Raw genomic sequence first — 27,442 nt, forward strand, 5'->3', positions numbered from 1 at the left:
AGATAGTTACCACCGTGGATGAAATGGGTCGAGGAAAACAGCTGTGTTTCAACAGGAAATATACCAACGCCAGAAAGAACCTGCAATCTAAGCAGGATGCAACAATAACATACCCAGTGTAATCCCACAAGTGAGGTCTGAAGGATAACATGTACACAAGCCTTGCCCCTACCGTTATGGAATAGAGAGGTTGTTTCCGATAGACCCTTGGTTCAAAAAGAGAAGTGGAAACCAACCTACTCGGACACAGTCATGAGGACACGCACAACAAATGTTGTCCTCCAATTCAGTGTTCTGTGAGATAATACTTTAGAACCGTTTCTGGTCTAGAAGTAAAGACCAATTCAACTTGAAAAAAAGGTGCATCGTTCAATTGTACAATTTCAAGGACGGGGAAACAATTCTAGATGGGTAATTCGAAGCGTTCAGCTTCAGTCCTGCCAAGTCCCATTCGGATTAAACAGTGGATCAATAACATTCCACGGGTTTTTTTTTTGGTTTGAAAATCACTTAATTATGGTCTTCAGGCACCACTTGCATAAAGACGCGTCCATTCTTTAGCTGCAAGGTTAAAGAAAGGAAACTGAAATCAAGAACTAATCGGCAATGCATAATCAGGCACTACTGAGTGCATTCAATGTTCGACATTGTACTGGTACATAATGGAAAGACCGTAAAGGCAAATTACCCGTTTCAACAGCTTCAGCCTCGTTTGACTTCCAGTGCTTTGCAATGTTCTCAGAGAGTGGATCATCTGGATTTGGAGCACTCAAAAGCGCTTGAATGCTGAAAAAGAAGCACCAATTGTTAACGTCTACCATCTTATAGCCAAAATTTGGTGATGATATTTTTAAAATTCATTAGAACAAAGATTATCAAAGATATTTAATACCTCAAAAGAACGGTACGAATCTGAAGAGCAGGACTCCACTTGTCCTTCAGAATATCAAGGCATATCCTTCCAAGCTTCATAATGATGGTCAACATAAGCAAGGCAGCTTGTGGCTTAGAAATATGTATAACAGAGTCAAATAACAGAACAAACCTTATCAATATTCGGATGATAGATTTTGGTGAGGAATCGAACCTGTAAATAGTATGCAACTTGATCAATGACTGAATTAATAGCAGCAACAAAAATAGCACAAACTTAATTCACGTTTTAATTCGTACAGCAAGAACACACATAATCTCTACAACCAATATGTGATCAACCCTACATACTGCATATAGGTAAAAGCCCATGATCATTTAGGAAGGGGCTAGGCTCATGCAAAGACCATGAACGATGAGGTCAAGGAAGCTTCACATCTAGATGCCACTTCGAAAAGCAGGCAATAATTTTGCAACTTTAGTGTCTTTGTACCTATATGAAATCCTATATTACTTTTGGCTATGAACCCCTAAGCATTTATGGGCAAGCAACATAGGGAATCATAGCATCTCAAGATGAGGCATCTTGTCCTCCAAGCGAGGTTCAAAAATGTGTCATGGTTGTAACTCAGTTCCCAGGAAAGCAAATTCAAGAGATGCTTATAAGATAATATGAGCCAAACTGAAAAAGTATCAGCAGAGTTCATGATATACTATCATCTTGGGAGTTAAAACCCACTGATACACAAAATGTTGCCCCAGGAAAAACAGCCTGAATTAATATATCCATCACTAACAGGATTTATAAGGGGAAACCCCCCCCACACACACACTAAAAGGTGTCTCAGCAACAAAAGAAAACTTTCAAGTAAGAGAAACACTAGTTATAACTGCTCTAATCACCATTGCGATCAGGAAAATTTCCTTCAACAGTTAACAGTTAATGATAGACAACCAATCTATTCCCAGAAAGAAAAATTGAAGCAGCATCCTGAACTAGTCAAGAAAACAAACCAGTTGAATTGATGGATGCTTGGCTGTAAACTTCTGAAAGAAAGAACATGAGTAATAAGGGTACACCCATTATTAAGGTCATAAATAATTTTCGGGATTTTGGTGATCTATGTCAATTTGTGCAGTACTAACTTGTGTAGAAGTGAGATCAAATTTTTAAGAAAAAATTTCACAACGGCATTTAAGAATTATGTTTGATCATTCATACTTATTTTCCTAAAATTAACATTTGACAGAACTCATAATTTCATTAGATCAACTACTCGTTAGTCATGTTAAAGGTAATACAACCCACCCATTGTGCACATCACTGGAAAAGGGGGAAAAAGAGAGAAGAGCAACAACCAGTACATATAGGAGAGCAGTCTTAACTTATGCCCAAACTTATGTTATCATCATCAGCTTTAATATCCATGCATTACACATTAAAACTGAACATTTACATATTAGTACATAATGTATGATAATTGAGATGGTAAAAGAATACAAGTAGAGAAGTATTAGAAGTTAATATTCCAATGGCATATCAGGAAATTGTAAACGGTAAATCACAAGTCTAGACATGAAGACAACAGACAATAACTTTCTAGCAAATAACTTCTAATGACGGTCTCATAGCCGAATTAGAGACGGAAACTCCACGAAGCAGAGAGTATCACAATCAACACCAAAGATGAGCTGGTACATGATTTGGAAAGGAGATTGCAGTTAATGCTTCCGGACAAATAAGTCAAATCAAGAAATTCATCTATTCTGAACTTTGGGGGCACAATATAAAAAAATGTCAGTCCATACAAACGCAAGCAATATAATTCTAGAATATGCAATTAGAGAAGCCTGACTGAGATTCTGAGCATCTGTTGAAAGATGCCAAAACATCCATAAATGGGTTCAAATACCTTTGGCGCAGCCATTGGGTACTCTTCAGGCAAAAAGAGTTCCAGTTTGAAAACACCTCCTACACAAAAGCAGGAAGCAGTGGAATTAAGCGAAGAAAACTACAGCAGAAAAAAACTACACAAGGTAGAAAAGATATATGTCACTCAAAGAATAAAGAATAGCATATCATGTATGGGCCAGCAATTAGGGTAAACCAGTTGAACTAAAAGAAAAGAAAGTAACATAAATACATATCAAAGTAAACACTGAAAGACCAACGATAGATGTCTTTCACCTAAATGCCATTTATAGTCCCAAAAAAATTGTAAAAGGACAGCTAGCTATCCACTATGCTGTTGTCAGAAATACGTCCAGATATGCATAATAAGCATGCACATAATGATACTGAAACTATGGGAGTTGGGACATATTTAACAACTTACTACTAAATTAAATTGACAAATACAACCCTGCATCCTACTGGTATTGCAGTCAGCTAGTCAAGTTCATTTCAACTTTAGCAGAATTAATTAGTCAGGACACCAGGTGATTTCGTGTTACATTTATCTTTTTCACATCAAACCGATCCACAACAAGATTTGCAAAGCCTAATATAACTCAGATCCCAAAGACTACAAAGAGGGACCAGGTAGGCAAATGAAAGTAGGAGCATGAAACAGGAAAAGAAAAGTAGTGGAAAATCTTACCAAGAACTATGTACAAGTGAAGAACCAATTCAAGAGAAAGGACACAATTTACTCAATGTGACGCACAATAGCAACATGGACTTTCATTTACTTAGCATAACTATTTTTTTCCATTTTCTTAGCATAATTTATTGAGCAAATTACCTTCATACGGAGACTGTGTTGGACCAAGAATCATGACATTAAAATATCGCATATTTTCTTCTGAGGGAGAAGCACTTATTCCTGGTGCTGCAATCAAAGTTAAACCACACCAAAACTTTTAAAACTCTCTTAGAAAGATAGGTCGTGAATCAACCAAAACCACAATCCAATGAACAAACTCGCAATAAGTCTCAAGGTGCATAAACATTTGCCATACCAAAATTAACAAACAAAATCAAGTCTACTATACTCTGAAATTCAGGAAGAAAATACAATAATGCACCTTGGGTGAACGGAGAGGAGAAATAGGCTAGGTTGCGTGAACTCCTTATTTTTGCAGCTGCACCCATGTCAATAGGAGACAGGTGCAGGTGCAGGATATGTGTGGGATAAGGTCAACCCACATCGGATACTTTGATCAGAGTCCATTGGCAAATTTGGGGGAAAATTGAGATTTTGATTTCTCAAAATAGAAGATAAAATAGATTTAAGACATGGGAAGTGGCATAAAATCAATACTATAGTCCTTTTGTCTCCTTTTTAGCTTTTCCTCTTGGTCAATATTCGTTGCTTCACATTCCAAGCCAAACGGAGAGAAACTAAGAATTCAAGCAGTTGTGTTCTGACTTCTGGTAGGTAGCAGCAATGATCTGTAAGGAGAGTTGGTGGAAGGCCTAGAATGACTTTCTTTTTCTTTTTTGAGGGGAAGAACCAGACTACCAGAGAGCTTTAAAAAAAATAAGTTTGGGTCTTGGGGGAAGATGACCTAGAAGATCTTTCAAGATTTTGAATATCTTTATAGTTCTATTTTATCATTTTAACTTTTTTAGCCGAATCCCAGCATCCCTATCCATACTTGGATCAATACACCTGAATCTTAAAATCTAGATTTTGTCGAATTACATCCGCATCGGATATCCGCACCCTAGTCCAATCAACCTAGGAAATACGTTCATGTAGTTAATGAAGATAACATAAATGCTTCAAAGAGCTCAAAATTGCATCTTCAATGAAAGGAGAGGAGAGAAATGGCTCAAAACTGATATCTTTGTAGTAGTTAGTACCTTTTGAACACAAATTATTTGGAGACAAATTCAAGAACTTTTTGGCATGATTTATTGAACAACAACAACAGCAGCAGGGTGCAGAGGCAGATGGGTGCAAAGGGGCTCAATTATACTATTTAAACAAGGCAAAAAAATGATCTTTTTTTTTTGCGTATATATAATTTGTTGAATCCTCATCATAAGAACTTTCCTTTGAATCCCCTCGTTCAAATTCCTAGCTCCGCCACTGAGTCAACAACTAAATCCCTAACTAGTTGAGTTCATCTATACAAAATCCTCTATATTCTCCACCCATTCAGCTCAAACTGAGGCAATTTCATTCCAATACTCAAATAATTTCACTTCTAATAAACAAATTTAAAAATCCAATACATGGCTTCCACAGATATATATATTTACCAGGTTCACTTAGAAGACGCTGAGTTTCCTGTAAATAAATAAATAAAAACATCAAAATTCAAACTTAATCGAACTCAAAATCAAACTAAATCGAAGTACAGTAGATCAAAACCCTAGTGATCAAACACAAAATGGGTCTCTAAAATCAAAAAAAAAAAAAACAATGGATCGAAAAAAGAGGAAAAATTCACCTTGATAATTCTTCGAGGAAGATTGCTGTTAGCCATTGAAATTGAATCGATGAAAAAAAAAAATTGTTTGCAGAAAATTTAAGCTAATACGCACTTTTTCTAGAGAGAGAAAGTAGAAAAATGGATTGAGAGTTTCAGAAGCACAGTTTCTCTCACTAAAAACTTGTGCTTAATAGGGTTCGATTGGATTTTTTTTATTTATTATTATTATTATTGTTGTTGCTCTTTTTTTATCTTTTTTGTATTATTGTTATCAAAAAGCAAAAGATTCTGTCCAAAAAATAATTTACTAAAAATACTGTTTTTTTTAATTAATATGATTAAAATTCTCTTTTTCCTAATTAAAAAAAATCATCTATATTTCTTTTATTCCATAAATTTATCGCAGCTAAAGTATTAACTCATGTGATTAATCAATACAAAATTACTAAAACTCCAAATACCAATAATTTCGTTAAAATGTATTAAGAAGATTTTCTCATTAAACAATACATGAAAAATTTCATCCATGAGAGTACATATACATAAGAATATCCATCTTTCCTCATTGTTCATTTCAAATGTGATACAACCAACTCTTCCTTATAATCTTAATCGATATACACTCAAGTTGATCCAAACTGATTCAAATATCATATTTATATATAATTAAAAAAAGTCAAAAAAAAATATAACATGTCCAAGCACCGTAAGAATAACCAAGTTTCTTAAAATATGATCAAAATCTTGTCATTTAATAAATAGATGGAACTTATCATTCAATGAGAGTACATATACATAAGAAAATACATCTAATTAATAATCTTCATTATTTATTCATTATTAATCATCAAACGAAAAGGGAAAAAACTATTAAATTTTTTCCGCTTAAACATTTATCAATTTTAGAACTCAAGTGGGAATAAACTCAACAACCCAACACATGAAAAACTTCCTCACAACCATAATCGAAATGCAGACAAACAGATTCAGACACTATAATGATATAAAATAAAATTTGCAGCATGTCCAAACACCAAGAGGAGAATAACTTAGTTTCTTAAAATATGATCAAAACCTTCTCATTAAACAATACATGGAACTTTTTATTCCATGTGAGTACATATACATAAGAAAATTCATCTCTATTGTTCATTTTTATTATTTTCCATCAACAAAATTGGCACAAACTATAACACTTTTTCCACTTAAGACATTGATCATTTTTTGGAATTCAAGTGTCAATAAACCCAACTCATCATCAAGAACTTCCTTGCAGCCTTAATCAAGATGCATGCAAGCTAACTCGAATATCATTATTATTTTTAAAAAATATAACATGTGAGAATCAAGATTTTAAAATATGATCAAGATCTTCTCACTAAACAATACATGGATGGTGGAACTTTTCCTTCCAAGAGAACCAAGTTGATGAGCATATCATGATTATAAATTAAATATTATCGATATGTGAGCACGATAGATGATCACGACATCATAGTTAAAAAAAAGATGTAACATGTGCAAACACCTACAGGAGAACCAAGTTTCTTAAAATATGACCAAGGTCTTCTCATTAAACAATACATGAAACATTTTTTTTTCATGAGAACCAAGTTGATCAGGACATCATAACTATAAATATTTTCGAAATGTGCACAAGCTGATCTCACAATTATATTTTCAAAAGATGCCTACACTAACTCGAACACCATAATTATATTTTTTTTTAAATGTACATGTGAGAACCAAGTTTCTTAAAATATGATCAAGATCTTCTCATTAAACAATACATGTAATTTCCTTCCATGAGAACCAAGTTGATCATGAGGACATTATAACTATAAATAGTATCGAAATGTGCACAAGCTAATCAGGACATCATAGTTAACAAACAAAAAAAATCATAAAAATGTAACATGTCCAAACACCAAGAAGAGGAGAACAAAGTTTCTTATAATATGATCAAGATCTTCTCATGAAACAATACATGAAATTTTTCCTTTCATGAGAACTAAGTTGATCAGGACATCATAACTATAAATATTATCGAAATATGAGCAAGATGATCATGATAGTTAACAAATAAAAAATCATAGCAATGTAACAAGTCCAAACAACAAGGGGTGAACAAAGTTTCTTAAAATATGATCAAGATCTTCTCATTAAAAAATACATAAAACTTTGTTTCTTCCATGAGAACCAAGCTAATAAGGACATCATAATTATAAATATTATCTAAATATGTGCAAGCTGATCAAGATATCATAATTAACCAACAAAAAAAAAGAGAATCATAAATATGTAAGATGTCCAAACACCAAGAGGAGAACCAAGTTTCTTAAAGTATGATCAAGATCTTCCCATGAAACAATACATGAAACGTTTTCTTTCATGAGAACTAAGTTGATCATGAGGACATTATAACTATAAAGATTATCGAAATGTACGCAAGCTGATCAGGACATCATAGTTAACAAACAAACTAAATCATAAAAGTATAACAAGTCCAAACACCAAGAAGAGGAGAACAAAGTTTCTTAAAATATGATCAAGATCTTCTCATTAAAACAAATACATGGAACTTATCATTCCATATATGAATACATATAAATGAAAAAATCCATCTTTCCTCATTGTTCATTTTTATTATTTCCCATTACAACATGAAAGGGCAAATCATTAGCTATTTATTTTCTGTCACTTTAAAAGACTTTAGAATTCAAGGGGGAATAAACCCAACTCATCAAGAGCTTCTTTGCATCCTTGAACAGACTCAGCCTTCATGAAGAAAAGTGGATTGGCATATCTCACAGCATTGTGGATACCAACATTGTCACTACACTCAATTCTTGCCTTTTCATATCCTGACACACTCTCTTTGCAGTCCTCCCTTGGGCTTTTGACAACTGTCACCTCACAAATATCGTTCTCGTGGTCCCCATCAACGGTTAATTTGTACTTTCCATCCTTGTCTGTCACACCCTCCACTGAGAACGTCTCGGCCTCTGTGCTGATGTTCCTGCATTGCAACTTCACAGTCGCGCCTATTGCAACAAAACAAAAGAAAGCACTTTTAGTTCTGTTCAATAAAAAGTGAGTCACATGATAAATCGAAATAGATTCATTCAGTAACTTTCACAAATAATGAAAAATTTGACCTTTTTATATATGCATGTGAACTCCGCCTTTCAAATTTAGTGAAAATGAGAAATTTTGGAATAATTGATGTTTGGTTATGATGGATATTACGAATACTAACGAAATGAGTCTCAATAGAATGAAATGAATATAATAAGATTCATTTATGACTAGGGAGTAATTGATTGTATACACAAAGATTGACCTAATGTCACTCGCTGTGATATTCCTTTATGAGAATGAATGTAAATATATATAGTTCAAGTCGAAAATAACATAGCAGATATATCGACTACTAGAAAATTTTCGTACCGTCAAGATTTTCGCTGAGTTTTGTCTCGAATTGAACACGGCAAGTATCACAGTAGACCTTTCCTTCAACATCAAAAACTTCAGAGTGGCAATGTGCAAAATTGGCAAGGGCCACAATGCAAAGAGCAGAGAGGAGCAAAATAGCCTTTGCCATTTTAGTTGGAATTTTTTTTTTTGTGTGTGTGTTTTTTTTTTCCACACAAATTGTTGTTTTTTTATTCTTCTTTTATTTTATTGCTCCTTCTCTTTGTGTGTGTCTTGTTTTGATTATAATGAAATGGCCTTTTTATAGTGAAAATAAATTGAGAAAAATATGGTGGAGCTATTATTTCTCTAACAGTTTCATATATAACCACATAATGAAGTGATTGTAGCAATTGACTCGTTTTTATTTTGGGGGTTTATTTTATGTTTTTGTGGTTGTAAAAATAGTATAGTAAAAAATATTAGCCACAAACTTGGAATGGCTTAGAATTTGAAATAATTGAGGGGTCATGAAATATTTTAAAATGTATTGTATTGTGTTGTATTATATCGTATTGTATTGTTTTAATAAATACAATATTTGGATAAATGATATTATTCTTCGAGTTACAAAAAGCAACACAACAACAATTTAAATGATAAACCTACGAGAAAATAGGATACAGTCCTTCGGAATGACTCAGTTGATTTGGAGGGTGATTATCCACACAGATGACCCATAATCGATCCCCCCTCAATGTCTTCTGAGTCGAGTATGTCGACACCAACAGACAAAAGGCAACAGTTGACTATATAGTTGGAGCTACCCTTATCCAATGGGTTCCAAAAAAAAAAAGGTTCCAAAGGAAAAAAAGATACAAAGTAGATCTATACAGAATACATCTACACACCAACAGGCATTCTGTCAACAGTTGACTATATAGGATGGAGCTCCAACAAATAGAAGATGAGCTCCAACAGAGAGAAGGGAACAATTGAATATAAAGGATGGAGCTACCCTTATCCAAGGGGTTTTTTTTAAAAAAGATACGGGAAAGATCTATACGGGATACATCTACACACCAACAGACAGAAGGCAACAATTGTCTATATAGGATGGAGCTACCCTTACCCAAGGGGTTCCAAAAAATAAAAGGATGCGTGGTAGATCTATACAGGATACATCTACACACCAACACAAAAGGCAACAATTGACTATATAAGACGGAGCTACCCTTATCCAAGGGGTTCCAAAAAAAAAAGATACGAGGTAGATCTATACGGGATACATCTACACACCAACAGATAGAAGGCAACAATTGACTATATAGGAGATCTACCCACCAAGCAATAGAAGGCAAAAAAAAAAATAGGATACGAGATAGATCTACACACCAACAGACAGTTAACTATATAGGATGGAGGAATCGAGCAACCCTTATATATCCGAGGGGAGTCGATTGATATCCTTCGCTGGGAAATTACACAATGTAAATAGATCGAATTGTTTTTTAATGTATATATACTAATGTATGAATTTTGATTCGTGTTTGTAATTTATATCTTAACTGTGCAAAGATTTAACTGAACAGAATTTTTTTCAAAAAAAAGTACAGAGAGCTCAAAATACTTGTTAGCTTGAAGAACCTATTTATTCATCAAGAAAACAAGAAGAAGAAAGAAAAAGAAAAAAGAGTAAAAAATACATCTCCGTCTTCGTCTACAGATCAACAATGTTACTCAGATCCTCAGAAGAATCATGTATAGATTCATGTTTCGTTTCATCTTTGAATGTTTCCTCTGCCTCTGCTACTCCATTTTCCGATTTCAACATCTCTTCCTTGTGCAATTTTATTTTCAAAAATTCAATAAGTCCTCGAAGGGATATAGTTGGATTCTTGCTTTTCAACAGTTCCCCTGCAACATCTGCCGGTGTAACCTCCACAACTTCTAGTAGCTCTCCGATTTGATCAAACAATTCATGATGATGAATATTTAAGTAATTGAAAACTAATTGTTTAAACGCCGATGATTTGCAGTATGACATGTTGATGTGCATATCCATTCGTCCAGGTCTCAATAATGCTGCATCTAGTTTATCAATGTGATTAGTCGTAACTACAATTATCCGTTCCTCTCCACAACACGACCATATCCCATCGAGAAAATTAAGTATCCCTGACAGAGTCACCTTGTGAAAATCGAAACCACATTAGTTTATAGGTAAGAAAAAATATGTAACAAAGACTAAAAAATTGAACTTAAAACTTACTCTGTTGTGCTTATTTTCCTTTTCGTCGTTTTTTTCTCTGTTTTCTAAATTGATGCTGCAATCAATGTCCTCGATGACAAGTATTGACCTACCAGACATACCAAGTAGCAATGATCTAAGATTTGAATTGCTATGTACTTGTGTAAGATCTAAATCGTAGATATCATAGTTCAAATGATTCGCCATAGCAGCAATCAAACTCGATTTACCAGTTCCTGGAGGTCCATAAAGCAAATACCCTCTTTTCCATGCTTTCCCAATCCTGCTATAGTACTCTTTCCCTTTAATAAAACTTCCCAAATCGTCAATTAACGCAGTTTTTACCTTTTCATCCATAGCTAGAGTATCGAATGTCATAGGATGTTCGAGATTCATTCCATCAGAACCCCAATTCCTGAAATTAGAATACAATTTTATAACCCTGGATTCTTCTTTCGCGGCTTTTGATCTCTCCATAATGTAAGGTAAATACGATTTCATCACTTTCTCCTTATGTTTCTTATGAAATTTCAACTCATAACATCTTAGCTCCGAACACAATGCAGCTATCATATCCTTTATCTCATCATTCTGACTCCCTGACTCGATTCGTCTACATTCCATCCTCCATATCACCTTAACATCCTCAAAAACATCGATGATTTCTTCGTCTTTATCCATTGTAATAACTAGCCCTTTGTCATTCTCCGTCTTTCCTAATCGAATACTCTTAGTAGAAGAGTTCACTATAGTTCCTAAATAGACCTCAACTGCCTCGAACACTAGGTTTGGAGACGGACCCTGGAATTCATGAATCAGGATAGTGAATTGTGAAGAGAAACGATGAAAAAGGTTGTGAAAGCTATCAAAGACATAACTACGATATTCCTTTGGGATAAAGTCACTAGCTACGCTTCGAACGAGCATAGCTGTTGCAGTAACAGATGCAATAGTCGATATTAACGATTTCATATTAGACATTTCTTCAGGAGACATTTTTTTTTTTTTTGTATGTGTGTGTTGTGAAATTGAGAAAATGAGATTCTTTACTTGAATGAATTGGCTAAAGAGATCAAATTCAAATATATATAGTGGGAAATTATTTTATATTTTAATGGACTTTACAATAAAGTTTATTATTTAAAGAAGACTTGATGTAGACTTAAGTAATTTCTAGGAAGCAACAATTAATCACCAACCACCGACCCTGGAAATTTAATAGAAATAATATAGTAATCAACATCTACATCAGCAAGAAACATCATCATTTTCATCATTATATAATTAGTATATTGTAATATTATTCAAATTCGTATAAAATTAAACAAGTAGATACATATGTCTTACGGAGTTCTATGTGATAATCTGCATCCTATATGATTTCTTTGCGTAATATGTCATGTAGAATGTGTGTGTGTCTACTTGTTCAATTTTATATAAGTTTAAGTATTTATTTATGCATACTCAAAATTGAAAAGCATAAATATAATCAAAATCAAATTAAATAACATATTTATCTATATTATGCTTTTTAGAAATCACGATAAATAATTTAAAATAATAGTAAATTAGCATATACGTTTGAACTTCACATGCAAGTATCCTTTCCGTGTGCACTAAGTATATCTCAAGATTGGTCAACAAATGGGGGCTAAGTTTCACAGAACAGTCACTTTGATTGGTGACAGAAAATTTGTCACATTATCTTTGGTCGTTGTCACGTTGGTATAAGTACTTGGATAGATAGGAAAAAATTACTTAATATATTTACTTTTATCGAAATATAAATCTAATAGCTCTTTTACGAATAAATTGTTAAGATCATTTTATTTTTTTCGATTTTGATAAAATATATATGAGAGTGTTGATAAAAAATTTGAGTACAAAATATCTAATCCATCATTTAACTTAAAATTAGTCAGTCCTATTTTTCGATGGGACAAGTAAGGAATGTTAACTCAATGGGTGAGAGTTACTTTGATGTGGTGGAAGCCATTAGTTCGTGCCTATCAAAGGTGACTAAAGCATAAAAATGGGGACCACTTGAGCTAGTGAATAGAGACAAGAACATTTTCTGACCAAGTCACATTAACGGATCATAATGATATTAGGACCCCAACCATCATAATCATCAAATTTAAGATGTACTCCTACAAGTAAGAGAATTCAAAAGGTTACGAATCAATTTACAAGTCCAATGTTGTCATCCCTGAAATCCAATGTTTTAATTGGATTAGCTCCACTGTCATCGTTCAATGAGAATGGATAAGAGGCTCGTAGGATTGACGTGAGGGGGCTATATTTCTAGGAGCAAACTCCGGGCGAATGAAGTGCATGGTTACAATATACAAAAAAAGTTTAGCAAAACTAGACCTTAAACTCAAAAAACAGGGCCATAAAAATGGATGTTGAAAGCAAATAGATATTTCATTAAGCCAGCAAAAGAGATTACAGTTCATGCTGGTGCAACATTTGCTCAAAATGCAGTCTTATTCTCGAGGCGTTGCGACAAGCAACTTGATCAAACATGATCTCTATAGGGTGGGCACAGAATACAACACCACCTCAAAAACACAACATAAAACACAACAGGATGGAAAAACATCATCTTTTGTAAACCAGATTGATGCTTTTTCGAGTATAAAATTACAAAAACATGAACGAGGTTCTTTGCGTTTAGCCAGTGTTCTGCATTCCAGCAGCAATACCCTTCATGGTCAAGATGAGTGTGTCCTCCAAGCCAGGGGCATATTCACTTGTCGGATTCAGCGTCACTAGTTCAGCAGCTGATTTTGATTCCATGTATTCCTTGGAAATATGAGGCCTCAGCTTGACATGGTAGTTTGGGTCACGTATACGCTTTAGAGTGTAGGCTTGCAACACGTTTAAGGTTGTGATGTAGGAATCACGCAACCTGAGTCGTTGTTTAAGGTAGGGGTCTCCCTCCAGAAGATCCTTGTGTCCAGCAATCTATTAAGAAAGAACAGTCGAAAATTTAACCTAGGTCCATGGGTTCTCAAGCAAATAAACATAAAAAAGGCAGCCTGATGCATGAAGCATCCCCCTGTTTATGTAGGGTCTGAGGAAGGTGCACACACTACGGGGTGTGATGTAGGCAGCCTACCCTGACACAAGTTTTAGAGCAAGCCTGTTTGGATTGACTTTTGGCTTATAATCCAAAAGTCGCAAGTTCCTAACTTATGACTTATTTTTAGCATTTTAGCTTAAATCAAATGCTTATAAACACTTCTTTAATTTATCCAAATACTAAAAAAGTGCTTAAAAGCACTTAAAATAAGCCAATCCAAACAGGCTCTGAGCCATGATCTATAGGTCACACAAAAGACAACTTTACCATTGATCCAAGACGGATTTTAAGTAATCAGACATAATAAGTGATAACAGATGCTCCCTCTATTTCATTTTGGTTGTTTGGTTTTAACTTAGCATGGAGTTTAAGAATGTAAATGAACTTTTGAATCTTGTGGTTTTAAACTAAAGATATGTGGAATGTACCAAAATGTATTTTAATCTTGTGGTATTAAACATGCCACGTGGAAAGTTAGCATTAAACAGTTGTCAAAAAAGGAAAAAGACTTTCTTTCTGAAACAGCCTAAAAAGGAAAGGAAGACAAACAAATTGAGTAATACTTTTCAGAATTCATGAATAGTTACCTGGAGCAGGAGGGTTCTTGTCTCTTCGTACTTGGACCTCAAAAGCTCACCGAAGGACCACAGATCTTCTGAAACAAGAAGCTTGTCGTACAGAGCTGCAATACCCGGGTCACCCTTGGCGAACACCATCTCAACCAAGTCAATAGTTACCCTAAAGAATGGCCATGCATTGTACATCTCGTGAAACATGCGTAGGTTTTTGATATCCTTGTCAACAGCATACCTAAATGCTGCCCCAAAGCCAAGCCAGACCGGGAGATGAAACCTTGTCTGGGTCCAGGCGAAGATCCATGGAATAGCTCTGAGTGATTCTATGCCTCCACTGGGTTTACGCTTTGATGGACGGCTGCCAATGTTCATTCGACCATACTCTAGCTCAGGTGTGGCCTGTGATGGTCAAAAGAAAGAACAACAAATTAGCTCAATGCAATATTTGTTGAGAAAAGATATAATGCTGGATTTCCTTGCACACTTACCAAGCGGAAATACTCAACAAATCGGGGTTCTTTGAAAACAATTGACCTATACTTCTCTGTAGCAATAACTGCAATTTCATCCATAAGTGCACGCCACTCGGGTTTTGGAGAGACTGGTGGATGCATACCATGTTCAAGGGTAGCAGCAGTGAAACGTTGGAGAGTTCTAAAACACAAGTGTTCCTCCCCAAACGATTGCTCAATAACCTCGCCCTGAACTGTGACACGGAGAGATCCGTTAATAGTGTCAGGTGGTTGAGACAATATAGCAAGATGGGTGGGGCCACCTCCTCTTCCAACTGTACCACCTCTACCATGGAACATAACTAGCTTCACACCATGTTCTTTGGCAACTTTTACAAGCTCCTCTTGAGCCTTATATAGCTGCCAGGCTGCTGAAAACCGACCAGCATCCTTACCAGAGTCCGAATACCCAATCATGACCTCTTGTTTGCCTTTAATCCGGTTTCTGTACCACTCAATCGAGAAGAGACGTGCAACAGCAGCAGGAGCAGCCTCCAGATCATCCAATTTCTCAAAAAGTGGAACCACTCGTAAAGGTTGCTTCACATGGCATTCACGTTGTAGGAGCTCAACTGCAAGCACATCAGATGGTGCGGTGGCCATTGAGATGATGTATGCCCCGAAGCAGTCTGATGGAAGTTCTGCTATGACATGGAGTGTATCCAAGACATCAGCAATTTCTTCTGTTTTTGGAAGATCGGGTCCAAATAAAGGTCTCTTGCCGCCGAGTTCAGAAAGAAGCCACTCCTGTCTACGTTCTTCAGACCACTCACGATATGAACCAATTTCCAAATGCTGAGTAATGGCATCAAGGACGTCAGTGTGACGGTCTGACTCTTGTCTTATGTCAAGTCTCACAAATGAGAGTCCAAAGGTAGAAACTTGTCTTAGAAAATCCAGAAGGCTTCCATCGGCAATGGGACGATCACCACAATCACAAAGAGATTTGTAGCAGAGCTCAAGAGGTTCCAAGAACTGCATAAAATGTACAACACATAAGCATCACATTAGTGACTGTTCCCTGCTTAGAGTTATAATGTTCTTCATATTGAAGGGTCGCAAGTATTAGATACCTGCTCAATGCTATTGTAAGTTGCATCCTCAGGAATATCAGAGATTCCATGGGCTAACACTTGGCGAGTACGCTCACGTGTCTGATACAGTTTATCTCTCACATCGCCAAGAATTACACGATATGGTTCACTTGGCGGAATTGTTTTCCAGAATTCTACATCAAAAGGAAAAGTTGAAGACCAGAATTATACAACTGCTCCATCCAAATAGAGATTGCAAGGGACAATTTGATGCAATTTCTGGTGAATAAACACTAATGTGGAATTAACTTCATGTGTGTCCTCCTGATTGATATTGGTGCACTATACCTCAAAAACAATAAAGATAATGGTCAAAAGCACACCTCGAGTATCACTTTTTTGCGAGCTTCATACCTGAACTATCAAGTGTTTGTGTTTCCTACATGAACTACTAGGTGTGTTTTTGACCATTATCTTAAAAACAATAACACTAGTTACCTATGTAGTGCTTGGTGTCTTGCCTTGAGGACCTGTAAAGTTCATCTGCTCGAATACGAACTTCATCGTTGCAACGCCACATAGATAACTGAAACAATATACGAGTTAGAAGCATATAAAACACCACGGAACTGACACAATGCTTCAAGATGGATCAAAGAGCAAACTGGAAAAATATTAAGTTGTTCTTTGATACCTCAAACATGAGCTCCTCTATTTGCGAATAGTATAAGTTCGCTGCCATCATTCTTGCTAATAAACAGACATCTCTTGTGACCTCAGGAGTCACTCTTGGATTGCCTGCATTTAATATCAGACAACTGCTAAGTGACAAACATAAGAGGGAGCCTTCACAAATCCAGATCAAAGAAGTATGTGTGTGTATATTAAAAAATTAAATATTAGAATGGAGCATACCATCCCGATCACCACCCATCCAAGAGGAAAATTGAATAAGAGGAGCATTGTAAGGAAGTCGTTCTTTAATCCCTATGTTTTTAAGAGCTGTGTCAACACGGCGAAGGAACTGTGGAACACCCTTCCAAATAGTTTCATGAAAGTAGCTCATTCCAGCTCTCATTTCATCTTGTGGAGTTGGAGCAGTCCTCCGAATCTCATCAGTGCGGAAAGCAGCTTGAATCTGCAAAAATCAGCAGATATAATTGTTAAAAGAACCAAGGAAGCCATCTTAGCACTACATCATGATTCAAGGAGAGTTTAACATATTTTTTCAAATATGAAGCTCGGCACTACACATTTCAGTTTTACTTGGATGACAAATATACAGATTAAAGAGAGTAAACAATCACTATTGCCTTCATCTACCAATTTTGTTTGATGGTACATGATCTGATTCAAGTAGAATAACTGTAAAGATATAGAGGTAAAATACAAATATTTCTTATATTTATTATGTCAAAATGAAGAATGAAGGAGTGAAAAGAATGGTCATAATTCACATTGCTGGAGGAAATAAAGAGGTTGAGTTCAAACTCTACCGGAATGCATGAAGGACCTACAATTTCTTGGGATTCAAGTGGACTTAGCGAAAAATTAGCACAATGGAAGAAAAAGATCTGTATAGGAGATACCTATAAGTTGAGAATATATTTTAGTCATGTTAGCATTTATAATTTACGTCCTATACTTTTATGGAGTTATTCAATCTTTTGAGAAGTAGTAAATATATAAAGAACTTCTAGTACTCCCTCCGTTTTAATTTGTTTGTTGGTGTTGACTTGACACGGATTTTAAGCAAGTAAAGAAGACTTTTGAACCTTGTATCTTAAACTAAAAATACGTAGAATGTACCAAAATTCCCTTTAATCTAGTGAACTTAAACAAGAGTTACTGAAAAAGGAAAGAGGCATTCTTTTTGAAACAGACTTAAAAATGAAAGCAAGACAAACAAATTGAAATGGAGGGAGTACTTTATACGTTTATTTTTATTTTATTTAATACGGCCTGGATGACTTTAAATGGAGTAACAAGGTTAGTGAAAATTCATAAAGTTGACTCCAACTTGCTTGGGACTGAGATGTTGTAGTTGTTGTTGTTGTTGAGCAGAGGTCACTTCCTCTAGTATAACAAGCTTACTAATGTTTTCGACAGTCAACTAAATAACCAAAGAGAACAATTGTAAGTTTACAGAGATCACAAGTCATTCCTATTGTTCATGTCAGCAGTGTGAGTGTGTGACAGAACTTTAAAAATCTCAAAAGTTAATCTGGGCTAATATTTTACGTAGAGATAGATAGATAGTGACAAATAGTCAGGAAGTCCATAGAAAAGCACTAGAAATTAAGATTAAACTACAGAAACTCATTCAGGAAAAATGGCATGCATCAAGTAAAAACAGATATTTACCTCCCTCTGTAACGCCTCATCAAGCTCTTGTTTATCATCGGGTGTAATGTCTTTAGCATACAGCTGAGCCAAGCAATCCCGGATCCTAAACATAAGAAAAGTCAGAACAAAAGATAACTACAAGTCTAAGACTATGTTGCTTGGACTCTACAAAAATGCTGACGTTTTGTGTTGGATCCTCCAAAAGTAATACATTTTTATAGGATCCGACATGGTACCGCAGCATTTTAGGAGAGACTGAGCAACAGTCTGTAGCTTCTCAAAAAAAGAAGATTGGTAATTAAAGAGCAGACCTTCCATGCTTTTGAAGCAAAGATCTTCGGACAGATTGAGTAGGATGAGCAGTTAAGACTAGATCCACCGTCTGATTCTTCAGAGCATCGAAAACTTCTTGAGGAGACTTTTTCAACTCCCCTACAAGTTTCTTGAAAGTTTCTTCAATATCAGATTCAGTTGTTGCATTGTTCTCATCAGCAAAGTCCCCCTTTTTCAACTTTTGTCGTCGACGGTAGGCAATCTGCACCTCCTCGGCCAAGTTGGCCAAATTAAGCATGTGAGAAAAAGCTTTAGCAATGACAATGGAATCCCCTGGATCCAAACTTGTCAACACATTTCCAAGCTCCTCCAGCTTCTTTGGATCATGCTTTCCTTCGTACTCCGCAGAAAGTTCATAACACTCTTGGACCTATAATCAGATTAAAGAAAACATGAAGAACACTTCAATACTGACCAGTCTTACATGAAGTTATATTTTTCTAGATAATTGATAACTCTGTTTGTTTTCAACATCAAAATTCAATGGATAATGTGTCCACCCCTCAACCCTTCTCCACTTAAATACCCTATTGACATATGCTTGCTAGACATCCATGTTTTACTACCTTTGACATTTGATCAAAATCCTGAGGCCAGTCTTATAAGTACTTCTTAATTGATCTATGTAAATTAAGTGTAGTCAACTCAAAGGACACTTCAGGGAACACCAGTTTAGGATCTCATCAAATGACTATAAAAACCGGAATATTTCCACTGCCTCGGTCAAACTACCAATCAAAAGCCACTTAATACAGTTTAATTTTAAAATGCTAAATACTGAATATTTATGCTCAACTCTATCAAAAAGGATATAAAGATCCAATCTTTAGATTCAAACAAGAAAAAGGAAGCAAAATGCATTCCACTCCCACCCCCTTGCCCTCCCCACCAAATCCAATACAACTTTGCTTATCTAAAACCAAGTAATATCACTGGAAGTTGGAAGAGGTGTTGTTCAGACTCTTCAAAAATGTTTGCAGAGTGCATGTCAAATCCTCCAAATGTAGTGTATGATAGGAGGATTCGACACGGGTGCTTGGAAGATGACCAAAAATTGGTTAATGATTGCCCAGATTAAACATAATTCCTCAAAATCAGAACAATAAGTGTGGCTGTAACAACAAAAGTGAAACAAAAACATAAAGTATATACCGTTTCCTTGAGATCCTCTCCATGCAAATCCTGAAGGATATCGAGGAAACTATCCAAAAGCAAAGCATCATACTCAACCAGCTTGTCATCCTCAGAAACCTTACCAGGAACCAAAGCCCTCAGTTGGGCATCAATGGATGCCAATTTCACCAAATTCCGAGTCGTCATTTTCTCAATCTCCCACAACCCTATCCACTCGTAAATTCAACTATCAAGATCCTACAAAAAGATTGTCATAACAAGAAATTAAAATCATTGAGATTTTCCAACCATATAGTATGGAGGATTAGGCCATTGTAAGCCACATTTCTATGCCATACTAAAAAAATCCAGATGCAAAATCCAGTGAGTTAAATTCTTATACTAGTACATACACAAAGGTGAATCCAAGATTCAAACTTTATGACTTCGGATGCAGATTCTACCACAACGCATTTAAACACACATACAACATTTGAGTCAAAACTACTGGATTCATTCAAATGAATTCATAAGTAAGACTTTACATCCACTCCAAGATTTGAACTTTATGGGTTCGGGTTCAGATTCTACCACAACTCTTATACAACATATATAAGGTCTGAGTTAAAACTACTGGTTTCGAATGAATCCATAAGCAAGACTCTACATCCGCTCCAAGATTCAAACTTTATAGGTTCAGGTTACCTTTTCTATTACAACTTGTTTCATTTACTCATTCAAAATCATTTTTTTATGTTTATTTAGTGAATCATTTAACATATATGCAAAGTATGAATCAAAGCTAGAAGATGACCCCACAAGTCACAATCTACATCTACCTAACTTACAATTGATGGATTTACACAAAATCAAAAGAAAAATTGTTAAGGAGATCTGATCCACATGATTCACAGTGCAGAAATGGCCAATGGGTGTTCAAAAAGACATTTCTTTTACCAAAAAAATATACAACAAGGGAGGATTAGGTTGAATTGAAATTTAAAAATGGAGAAATGGGTGTTGAATGCAACTGTTACACAGATATAGAGTACCTGAATCTTGAAATTTGATGTACAAATGAACAACAACAACAAGAAACACACACAAAACAATCTCTTTCCTACAAATGGAGGAAATTTAGGAATACCATATAGGGCAGGTCAAGTCAGTTAGAATTCAAAAAGGTCAAAGATTTAAACTTTATGGATTCAAATCCAATTATTTATTCTTCTTTAGTGAAAATTTTAATATATATAAAAAGGGTCTTTACAAAATCAAAAGAAAAATAATTGACATTGGATCCACTCAAATAACAACTACACACAGAAAAAAAAAGAAGGAGTTTATAACATTTCTTTACAAATGTAGGTACATGGTGTGAGTGAAAAAAACTAAAAAAAATAATAATAAAGTTTTGAACTTTGAGAAAATTGGAGAAGTGGGTGTTGAGTGTAACTATTATAACATAGATATAAGAGTACCTGAATCTTGAATTTTTGATGTAAAAATGAATGATGAAAAAAAGAAACACACACAAGAATCTCTTTTTCCTATGAAGGCAATTTTTTGGGTTTTTTGATTGATTTATGAGGGAAGAGAGATGTGATGAAGAAGCTATGCACAATGTTAGCTATATTTATAGATGGAAACACTATACTCTTATTGCAACTTTACAATTAATAATGTTGGGATTTATTTTATTTGAATTGATGTGATTGGCTCATTTCATGCCCCAAGTTAAAGTTTGAAAGCACAAGGCTTAAACAAAAACTTAAACTTGACTATAAATGATACTCCCATCTTAACACCTTAACGTGTTTCTAGTAAGTCAATTGAATACTTCAATTTACAAAATAATTATCTAAATTTTATGTGTCATGTTAAACTTGGGTATTCACGAGACACACAAGAGACGTTAGAGTATATAGTTATCAATTAAAATTAAATAAAATATCTATGCATATACTCTCGAAGCTGAAATACTTACTTATTAGCTAAGACGGAATTTTAGTGTTTATGTACTATGCCTAAATTTGAAATGAGTTACTTTTCAACTTTCATTAAAGTGCTTTTTGGTTCTACTTTTTTCTCCAAGGAATATGCCTAAAGATCTTTCATTGCCTTATTTAGGATTACCAAAATTTCAAGAATCAAAAGCCACCTTAAATAACTCTAGTTCAATATAAATTCTTTGTAAGTTTTATTTTAACTCATGTGATATTTGATTAATTATATTTTTAATTAATTGAAATGTGTATTTTGATTCATTTGTTTGAGAATATTTATAAATTTACCAAATCTATTGTATTGTTACTTCACATTTTATGGTAATTAAATTCAATTTTTTTATATATATTATATATTAAAATTCCATTAGTGATAAGGATATATTAAAAACAATTTACTAACAATAATATCAATAAGGATATAAATGAACTAAAAGTTTAACAAAAAAGAACAAGTTTGTACATACATCGATGGATCCAAACACTTTTTAGATGCATAGTGCTGTTGATACACCACATCCACCTTGGGTAAGAATGCATATTTGCATATTGTAATTAAGGAAAAAGACAAATAGCAAGAACAAATCTTGAAATTATATAATCTTTTAAAACACCTTTTAACAAATGGAAAAAGAAAAAGTAAAAAACAAAACAAAAAAACTCAAGCCTATTGCTTAAAAAATGTTGCATAGACTTTTAGATAATTGTTTAATTAATCATATATGTTAGGTTGAGGGAAGGATAAAGCAGCTAAGGCACGATATCATTGTTGTAAGCCTCCTTCACTGCGTTAGATTAGCGCCTTATTGATCATGTCTTCGGAGGGTTGGAGAAGCGTTAAAGACTCCTTTAGGAAAGAACTCCTTGCCTTCTTTACGCCTTACATGCGGCAACAATCGCATAAATCAAAGTAGAGGTCACAAGATGACCTAAAGTCCAGAAAAAAAGCACTCTCTCCCGGAAGTGCTTTCGAGAACATGTGCATCGCATATTGCAACACTGTATAATTTGTCTAACAAGGCAAATTATGAGTTCTTTGAAACTAGTTATTCACAGCCTCACAAGTCCCACCTATCTCTATATGTGTGTGCGCACATGCACAATACAAATACCTAACGTAAGAAATAATAACTATTAAACAAAGAAAATGATTATCTGGACGAACAAACTAAACAACTTAAAATTAAACGAAACATATAAAGTAAAATCATGTCAATCAAATACAAAAAAAAAAAAAAAAAAAAACCTTTGGGGTGGCCCAGTGGTTTGGGCTTGGGACTTCCATGTTGGAAGTCTCAAGTTCGAAATCCCTTGCCAACGAAAGCAAGGGGTTTGCCTTCTGGGTCTAGCTCGTCGCACCGGGCTTGCCTAGTGTGGGTTACCTCTCCTATGTGGTTTGCGAGCTATTGCATAGGAGCGGGAGTTTTACCCTGTGCGCACCCAAAAGGTAGCGGCTGCGGGTTTCCCTTGTCATAAAAAAAAAGATGAATCATTAAGATGGAGTGATTAAATTATGAATAATAATAGCAATTATGCATTTATAAAATTGGGATTTAGGAGAAATTCAATGAATATTGAATCATCATTTCTATTTGAATATTTATGAAACTAAATTAAATGATTTTTTATATACATTATTATGATGTAGGAATCTTGCAATTGTATATTTAACTATATATTACAGGATGATTCAGCCCATAATACCAACTATACATACTCACTTTTTTATACAAAATTATTTGATGCAAAGACTCCAAACAAATAAATTTGAGAGTGACCCAAATTGACTTTGTAGTTAGATATATATATATATATATATATATATATATATATATATATATAGATAAAGCTTAATCGATCTATTTTTCAAAAAAAAAAAAAGAGCTAGAATGCCAACTAACGTTTATTATATTGATAAATATTTATTTTTTTCAAATATTTACTATATTGAATTTTTCTCACACCAATCAATTACTCTTTATGTCTCAATTTATGATATGATAGTTTTTTAATTTCGAGAGTCAAACTTTTTTTTATTTTACCCGTGATTTGAGACATGAAATCTTTAAAATTTCCTGACATAAAATTTACATATTTGAAAAACTTTCTAAGATGTATTCAAGTCACAATAAATGATGATTCAAGAAATAACTATATGAAAAAATTATGATAAAAAAAATACTTGACTATTGAAATTCGTAAAGCACCACTTAAATTGAGAGAAATGGAGTACTTGCTTTCTAAAAAAACATTTTTCATTAAAAACAATTTTACATGAATTTTTTTCTTCATACCAAACATACTCAAAGTGTATATAAATTTTATTTAACTTTACGTCCCCTATTCTATTGAGCCGTCCTTTATACATCAGAAAATGGAAGTGGCATCAATTATGTTTGATTCTATTTACTTATAATAAAAAAAAATGTTGTAGTGGTTGTGTAGTCAGTGATGAAACGTGAGTGTATTAGGTTTAGGTAAGAATATATAATTAATAATTAAACTATATAGAAGACCTAATTAAAAATAAATAATTAAGTCGTTCTAATTAATTCAATCAGTGAGTTGATGTGTGTTGTGACGTAAACTTTCTTAATTATGATAATCATATAACAACAAAATTTATTCTGTTTAATAAAATATTGATGGAGAAGTCAGAATGTTGATGGTAGCTTGTTATTCTGGCACGATTATAAATTTAAAATATTTTTAGATAAAAATAAATGAAGAATAAATACAGAATTACTAAGAGATGATGTTTTACAAAGAATATTTAGAAAAACTCATCTAAGAAAACGTAGAAATCATAGAGGAAATTTTTTATTTAGTTAATTAATTATGTATTAACAGTCAGTACGGCAATACTACAGATAAAATAGTAAAATGTTTGGTCAAATAAAAAATGGTTATAATTTGAAAAGCTATAAATTAAGATTGATCAACTTATGACTTTGACCTTATGTAGGCATACAAACACTCCTGGTGTCCAATACTTATTTAAAGTCCGATTAAATTCAGATTTGCATCGAAAAATTCTACATTGAAAGCTAAAATGTTCTCTAACAAAAATGATTTCATATATAGGAATACTCGAACATGACATCTATGATTAAGGATGGAGGAGTATTTTCCGCTCCACCACAACCCTGATTGGTAACTCATAAACACTATATACTAGTATTACCAAACACTTAGATTTAGATATTAGTTTGATCAATTTATAAGTTTAATCGAAAGACATTTTTAACTTTGTTATGAATCAAAACTATGCAATTATCAAAAAATATGATGAGATGAATGAGTTGGTTTCACCGTTAATCAAAAGTTTTGCATTTATACTCTGAGACTAAAGCTTTTTCTTTAACAACCTCTATGTGACGCAAATTCAATTAGTCAAACAATAAATTTCGATTATCAAATAAATAAATAAAATTGGGACAGGCAAGAAGATGAGATCAATTTGCCAACTGCCAAGAAGAAAAAAAATACTAAGAAAAGACATTATTGTGTAGTAAGTCAACCATGAACAGTAAGTTGCCAAGTACTTGCCTTCATGTTTGCTTGTTTTTTTTTTTGGTTTTTTGATTCGATGTTTAATACTGTATTGGAGCCAGACTAAAGCTAAATGTACATATTGTATAGTTTACTTTTTAAGGTAACTCTCTATTAGTTTTGTTCAAATCCAAAATTTCTCATAAATTGATAAAAATCTCTATCATTCTACTATAACTCAAATCATGGGCAGAGCCATCTTAAGCGGAGAATGATCTTGTGCACAACATTCTTTAAAAAATTATGTGGCGTACAGATGTTATATATTAGCTATTATGGTTATATATTTAATTTTGTACTGAACATAGCTGGAATTTTGTTTTTACACATTCCTCATTAAATTTCTATCTCCACCACTAATAAAATCATAAGTTGGTCCTTGAATTATATTGTTTATTGCATATACTATCCTTCAATTTTAATTAGAAAATCTTTATGGTATTTGTTTCTAGAATCATTTTTTCAGCATATTCTATAGTCAAACATGAATATTCCACTCTCCTCTTTTTCTTCGTTCAACGTTCAACATTAATACGAGTTGACTAAATTCAAATTTTCATATTACAGAACTCATTTTTAAGAGCGATGCTTCCAATAAAATCAATAATTTTATTTTTAGAAGTTCGAATACTCGAAATAAGAAAAATAAAAATTGGCATATACTCTCTTTTAATATTAAAAGAAAAAATAAGATTATTTTTTTTGGCATATGTTTGTAGAATCATTTTTAGAGCATATTCTAAGTCAAATATGAATATGCCGGTCTCTATAAAATTATTAAAGCGCAACCGTTTTATTTGAAAAATTATGGTCGGGTGATCTTTTGACTTTATTGAAAAAGAATATATGATAAGTTCAATGAATTATTACAATTATAACTTATTTAACTATGCAACTCAACTTATCATTAAAGATGAATATTTTAACATTCTTTAAAAAGCTCCTTATCATAAAAAAAATTGAAATAATTTCATCACATACCTCACTATCAAGGACCAATATTTTAAAATTTTATAGATTTTGAATTATAACTTTTTATTAGTTTATTGGATATATAAATATAATATTTGAGTTAAAATTATACTGAATTATGCTAAATCGATAATTTAATACTATAGATAAGTCCCTAGTGGGAGGTGGTTCATGAAATTAGGGATCACGGCATGTGAGAGTGTTTCTTCTCACACTTGATGTCTACATCGATCTGATTAATAAATGAATATATGTTTTATACACTGTCAAAAAATGTATTGAATAAGTGATGGATATTTTTTTTATCCTTTAGCAAAGGTTTTTTATTTGAGTCATAGAAATAAGTCGTGTTAGGAATTAAAAAATACGTTATATTTTTAACTGAGATTTTCTGGCGTAAAAATAAGTGGTGGCACTAAAGAAAGAAACAAAAATAATACTTAATTAATATGTTACCTAATTTTGATTTAATAATTTTCAGATCCGAATAAACCGCCTGCACAAGATAAGCCTATGGATCCAAACTTTAAAGAATATTTAATAAATTAGTACAATAATTAAATGAGGCCTTCATTTATTAACATTATTATTTGTTGACATCGATGGTAAGTAGTTTTCTATTTTTAATCGGAGGTCTTAGATTTGAATTTTGGGTATACAATTGTTTTTGGTAGACACTTATATAAGTAAGACTTTTCGACGCAAATTCGAATTAGTTGACTGGGAAAAACTAGAGAAAAAAAGGCATTATTCAATGACATCTAGTGATGAAAGATGTTTATTATTCCATTTATCAAATATATTTTTTGCCATTATATAAGTTTTTAATTTTGATTGATAGAACTTTTAGTTTCTTAATTATTGATAAATCATAATTTTAATTTTTATGATATTTTGTTAATACATGATTACTTGAAATATACTTCTGATCCATTTTCCTATGAATATATATTTATTTATTTTAAAAACAGAATTATTAATTATTTCATC

General features: G+C 33.5%; 4 protein-coding genes across 5 annotated transcripts; all 4 read right to left on the reverse strand.

The window, feature by feature from the left end:
• Positions 1–511: 511 nt before the first annotated feature.
• LOC125817633 (ubiquitin-conjugating enzyme E2 36) lies at positions 512–5,453 on the reverse strand. The gene is made up of 8 exons (XM_049497193.1): positions 5,275–5,453; positions 5,084–5,111; positions 3,618–3,704; positions 2,787–2,845; positions 1,046–1,087; positions 893–966; positions 689–786; positions 512–561 (listed from the first exon to the last, which is right to left on the reverse strand). The coding sequence occupies exons 1-8, from the start codon at positions 5,308–5,310 to the stop codon at positions 524–526; spliced, it is 462 nt and encodes a 153-aa protein (XP_049353150.1). The 5' UTR covers positions 5,311–5,453; the 3' UTR covers positions 512–523.
• A 2,336-nt stretch (positions 5,454–7,789) lies between these two features.
• Positions 7,790–8,958, reverse strand: LOC125817635 (anther-specific protein LAT52). Its single transcript, XM_049497195.1, has 2 exons — positions 8,707–8,958; positions 7,790–8,300 (listed from the first exon to the last, which is right to left on the reverse strand). Exons 1-2 carry the CDS (start codon positions 8,858–8,860, stop codon positions 7,969–7,971), a joined length of 486 nt encoding a protein of 161 aa, XP_049353152.1. The 5' UTR covers positions 8,861–8,958; the 3' UTR covers positions 7,790–7,968.
• Positions 8,959–10,383: 1,425 nt separating this feature from the next.
• Positions 10,384–11,956, reverse strand: LOC125817630 (AAA-ATPase At3g50940-like). The gene is made up of 2 exons (XM_049497187.1): positions 10,943–11,956; positions 10,384–10,861 (listed from the first exon to the last, which is right to left on the reverse strand). The coding sequence occupies exons 1-2, from the start codon at positions 11,915–11,917 to the stop codon at positions 10,391–10,393; spliced, it is 1,446 nt and encodes a 481-aa protein (XP_049353144.1). The 5' UTR covers positions 11,918–11,956; the 3' UTR covers positions 10,384–10,390.
• A 1,373-nt stretch (positions 11,957–13,329) lies between these two features.
• Positions 13,330–21,484, reverse strand: LOC125817627 (phosphoenolpyruvate carboxylase). Of its 2 annotated transcripts, none has more exons than XM_049497185.1 (11): positions 21,404–21,484; positions 19,962–20,180; positions 18,788–19,179; positions 18,495–18,579; positions 17,046–17,268; positions 16,825–16,928; positions 16,629–16,716; positions 16,170–16,324; positions 15,073–16,071; positions 14,597–14,983; positions 13,330–13,891 (listed from the first exon to the last, which is right to left on the reverse strand). In XM_049497185.1, the coding sequence occupies exons 2-11, from the start codon at positions 20,127–20,129 to the stop codon at positions 13,598–13,600; spliced, it is 2,895 nt and encodes a 964-aa protein (XP_049353142.1). In that variant the 5' UTR covers positions 20,130–20,180; positions 21,404–21,484; the 3' UTR covers positions 13,330–13,597. The 2 variants fall into 2 exon arrangements, with proteins under 2 accessions (XP_049353142.1, XP_049353141.1); XM_049497184.1 differs by lacking the exon at positions 21,404–21,484 and adding an exon at positions 20,975–21,069.
• Between the last annotated feature and the right edge of the window lie 5,958 nt (positions 21,485–27,442).

Source organism: Solanum verrucosum, unplaced genomic scaffold (genome assembly GCF_900185275.1).
Source record: "Solanum verrucosum unplaced genomic scaffold, falcon-dt-bn FXZP01000280.1, whole genome shotgun sequence".
NCBI classification, from domain to species: Eukaryota; Viridiplantae; Streptophyta; class Magnoliopsida; order Solanales; family Solanaceae; genus Solanum; species Solanum verrucosum.

Coding starts and splice junctions, on each gene's coding strand:
- LOC125817633 (XM_049497193.1), bottom strand. CDS start 5,310: ATGGCTAACAGCAATCTTCCTCGAAGAATTATCAAG. Junction 5,112..5,274: donor TTCCTCGAAGAATTATCAAG/GTGAATTTTTCC, acceptor ATTTATTTACAG/GAAACTCAGCGTCTTCTAAG. Junction 3,705..5,083: donor GCGTCTTCTAAGTGAACCTG/GTAAATATATAT, acceptor CTTTGATTGCAG/CACCAGGAATAAGTGCTTCT.
- LOC125817635 (XM_049497195.1), bottom strand. CDS start 8,860: ATGGCAAAGGCTATTTTGCTCCTCTCTGCTCTTTGCATTGTGGCCCTT. Junction 8,301..8,706: donor ACTCAGCGAAAATCTTGACG/GTACGAAAATTT, acceptor TTGTTGCAATAG/GCGCGACTGTGAAGTTGCAA.
- LOC125817630 (XM_049497187.1), bottom strand. CDS start 11,917: ATGTCTCCTGAAGAAATGTCTAATATGAAATCGTTAATATCGACTATT. Junction 10,862..10,942: donor AGGAAAATAAGCACAACAGA/GTAAGTTTTAAG, acceptor GATTTTCACAAG/GTGACTCTGTCAGGGATACT.
- LOC125817627 (XM_049497185.1), bottom strand. CDS start 20,129: ATGACGACTCGGAATTTGGTGAAATTGGCATCCATTGATGCCCAACTG. Junction 19,180..19,961: donor GAGAGGATCTCAAGGAAACG/GTATATACTTTA, acceptor ATCTGATTATAG/GTCCAAGAGTGTTATGAACT. Junction 13,892..14,596: donor CAAGAACCCTCCTGCTCCAG/GTAACTATTCAT, acceptor CTTTCTTAATAG/ATTGCTGGACACAAGGATCT.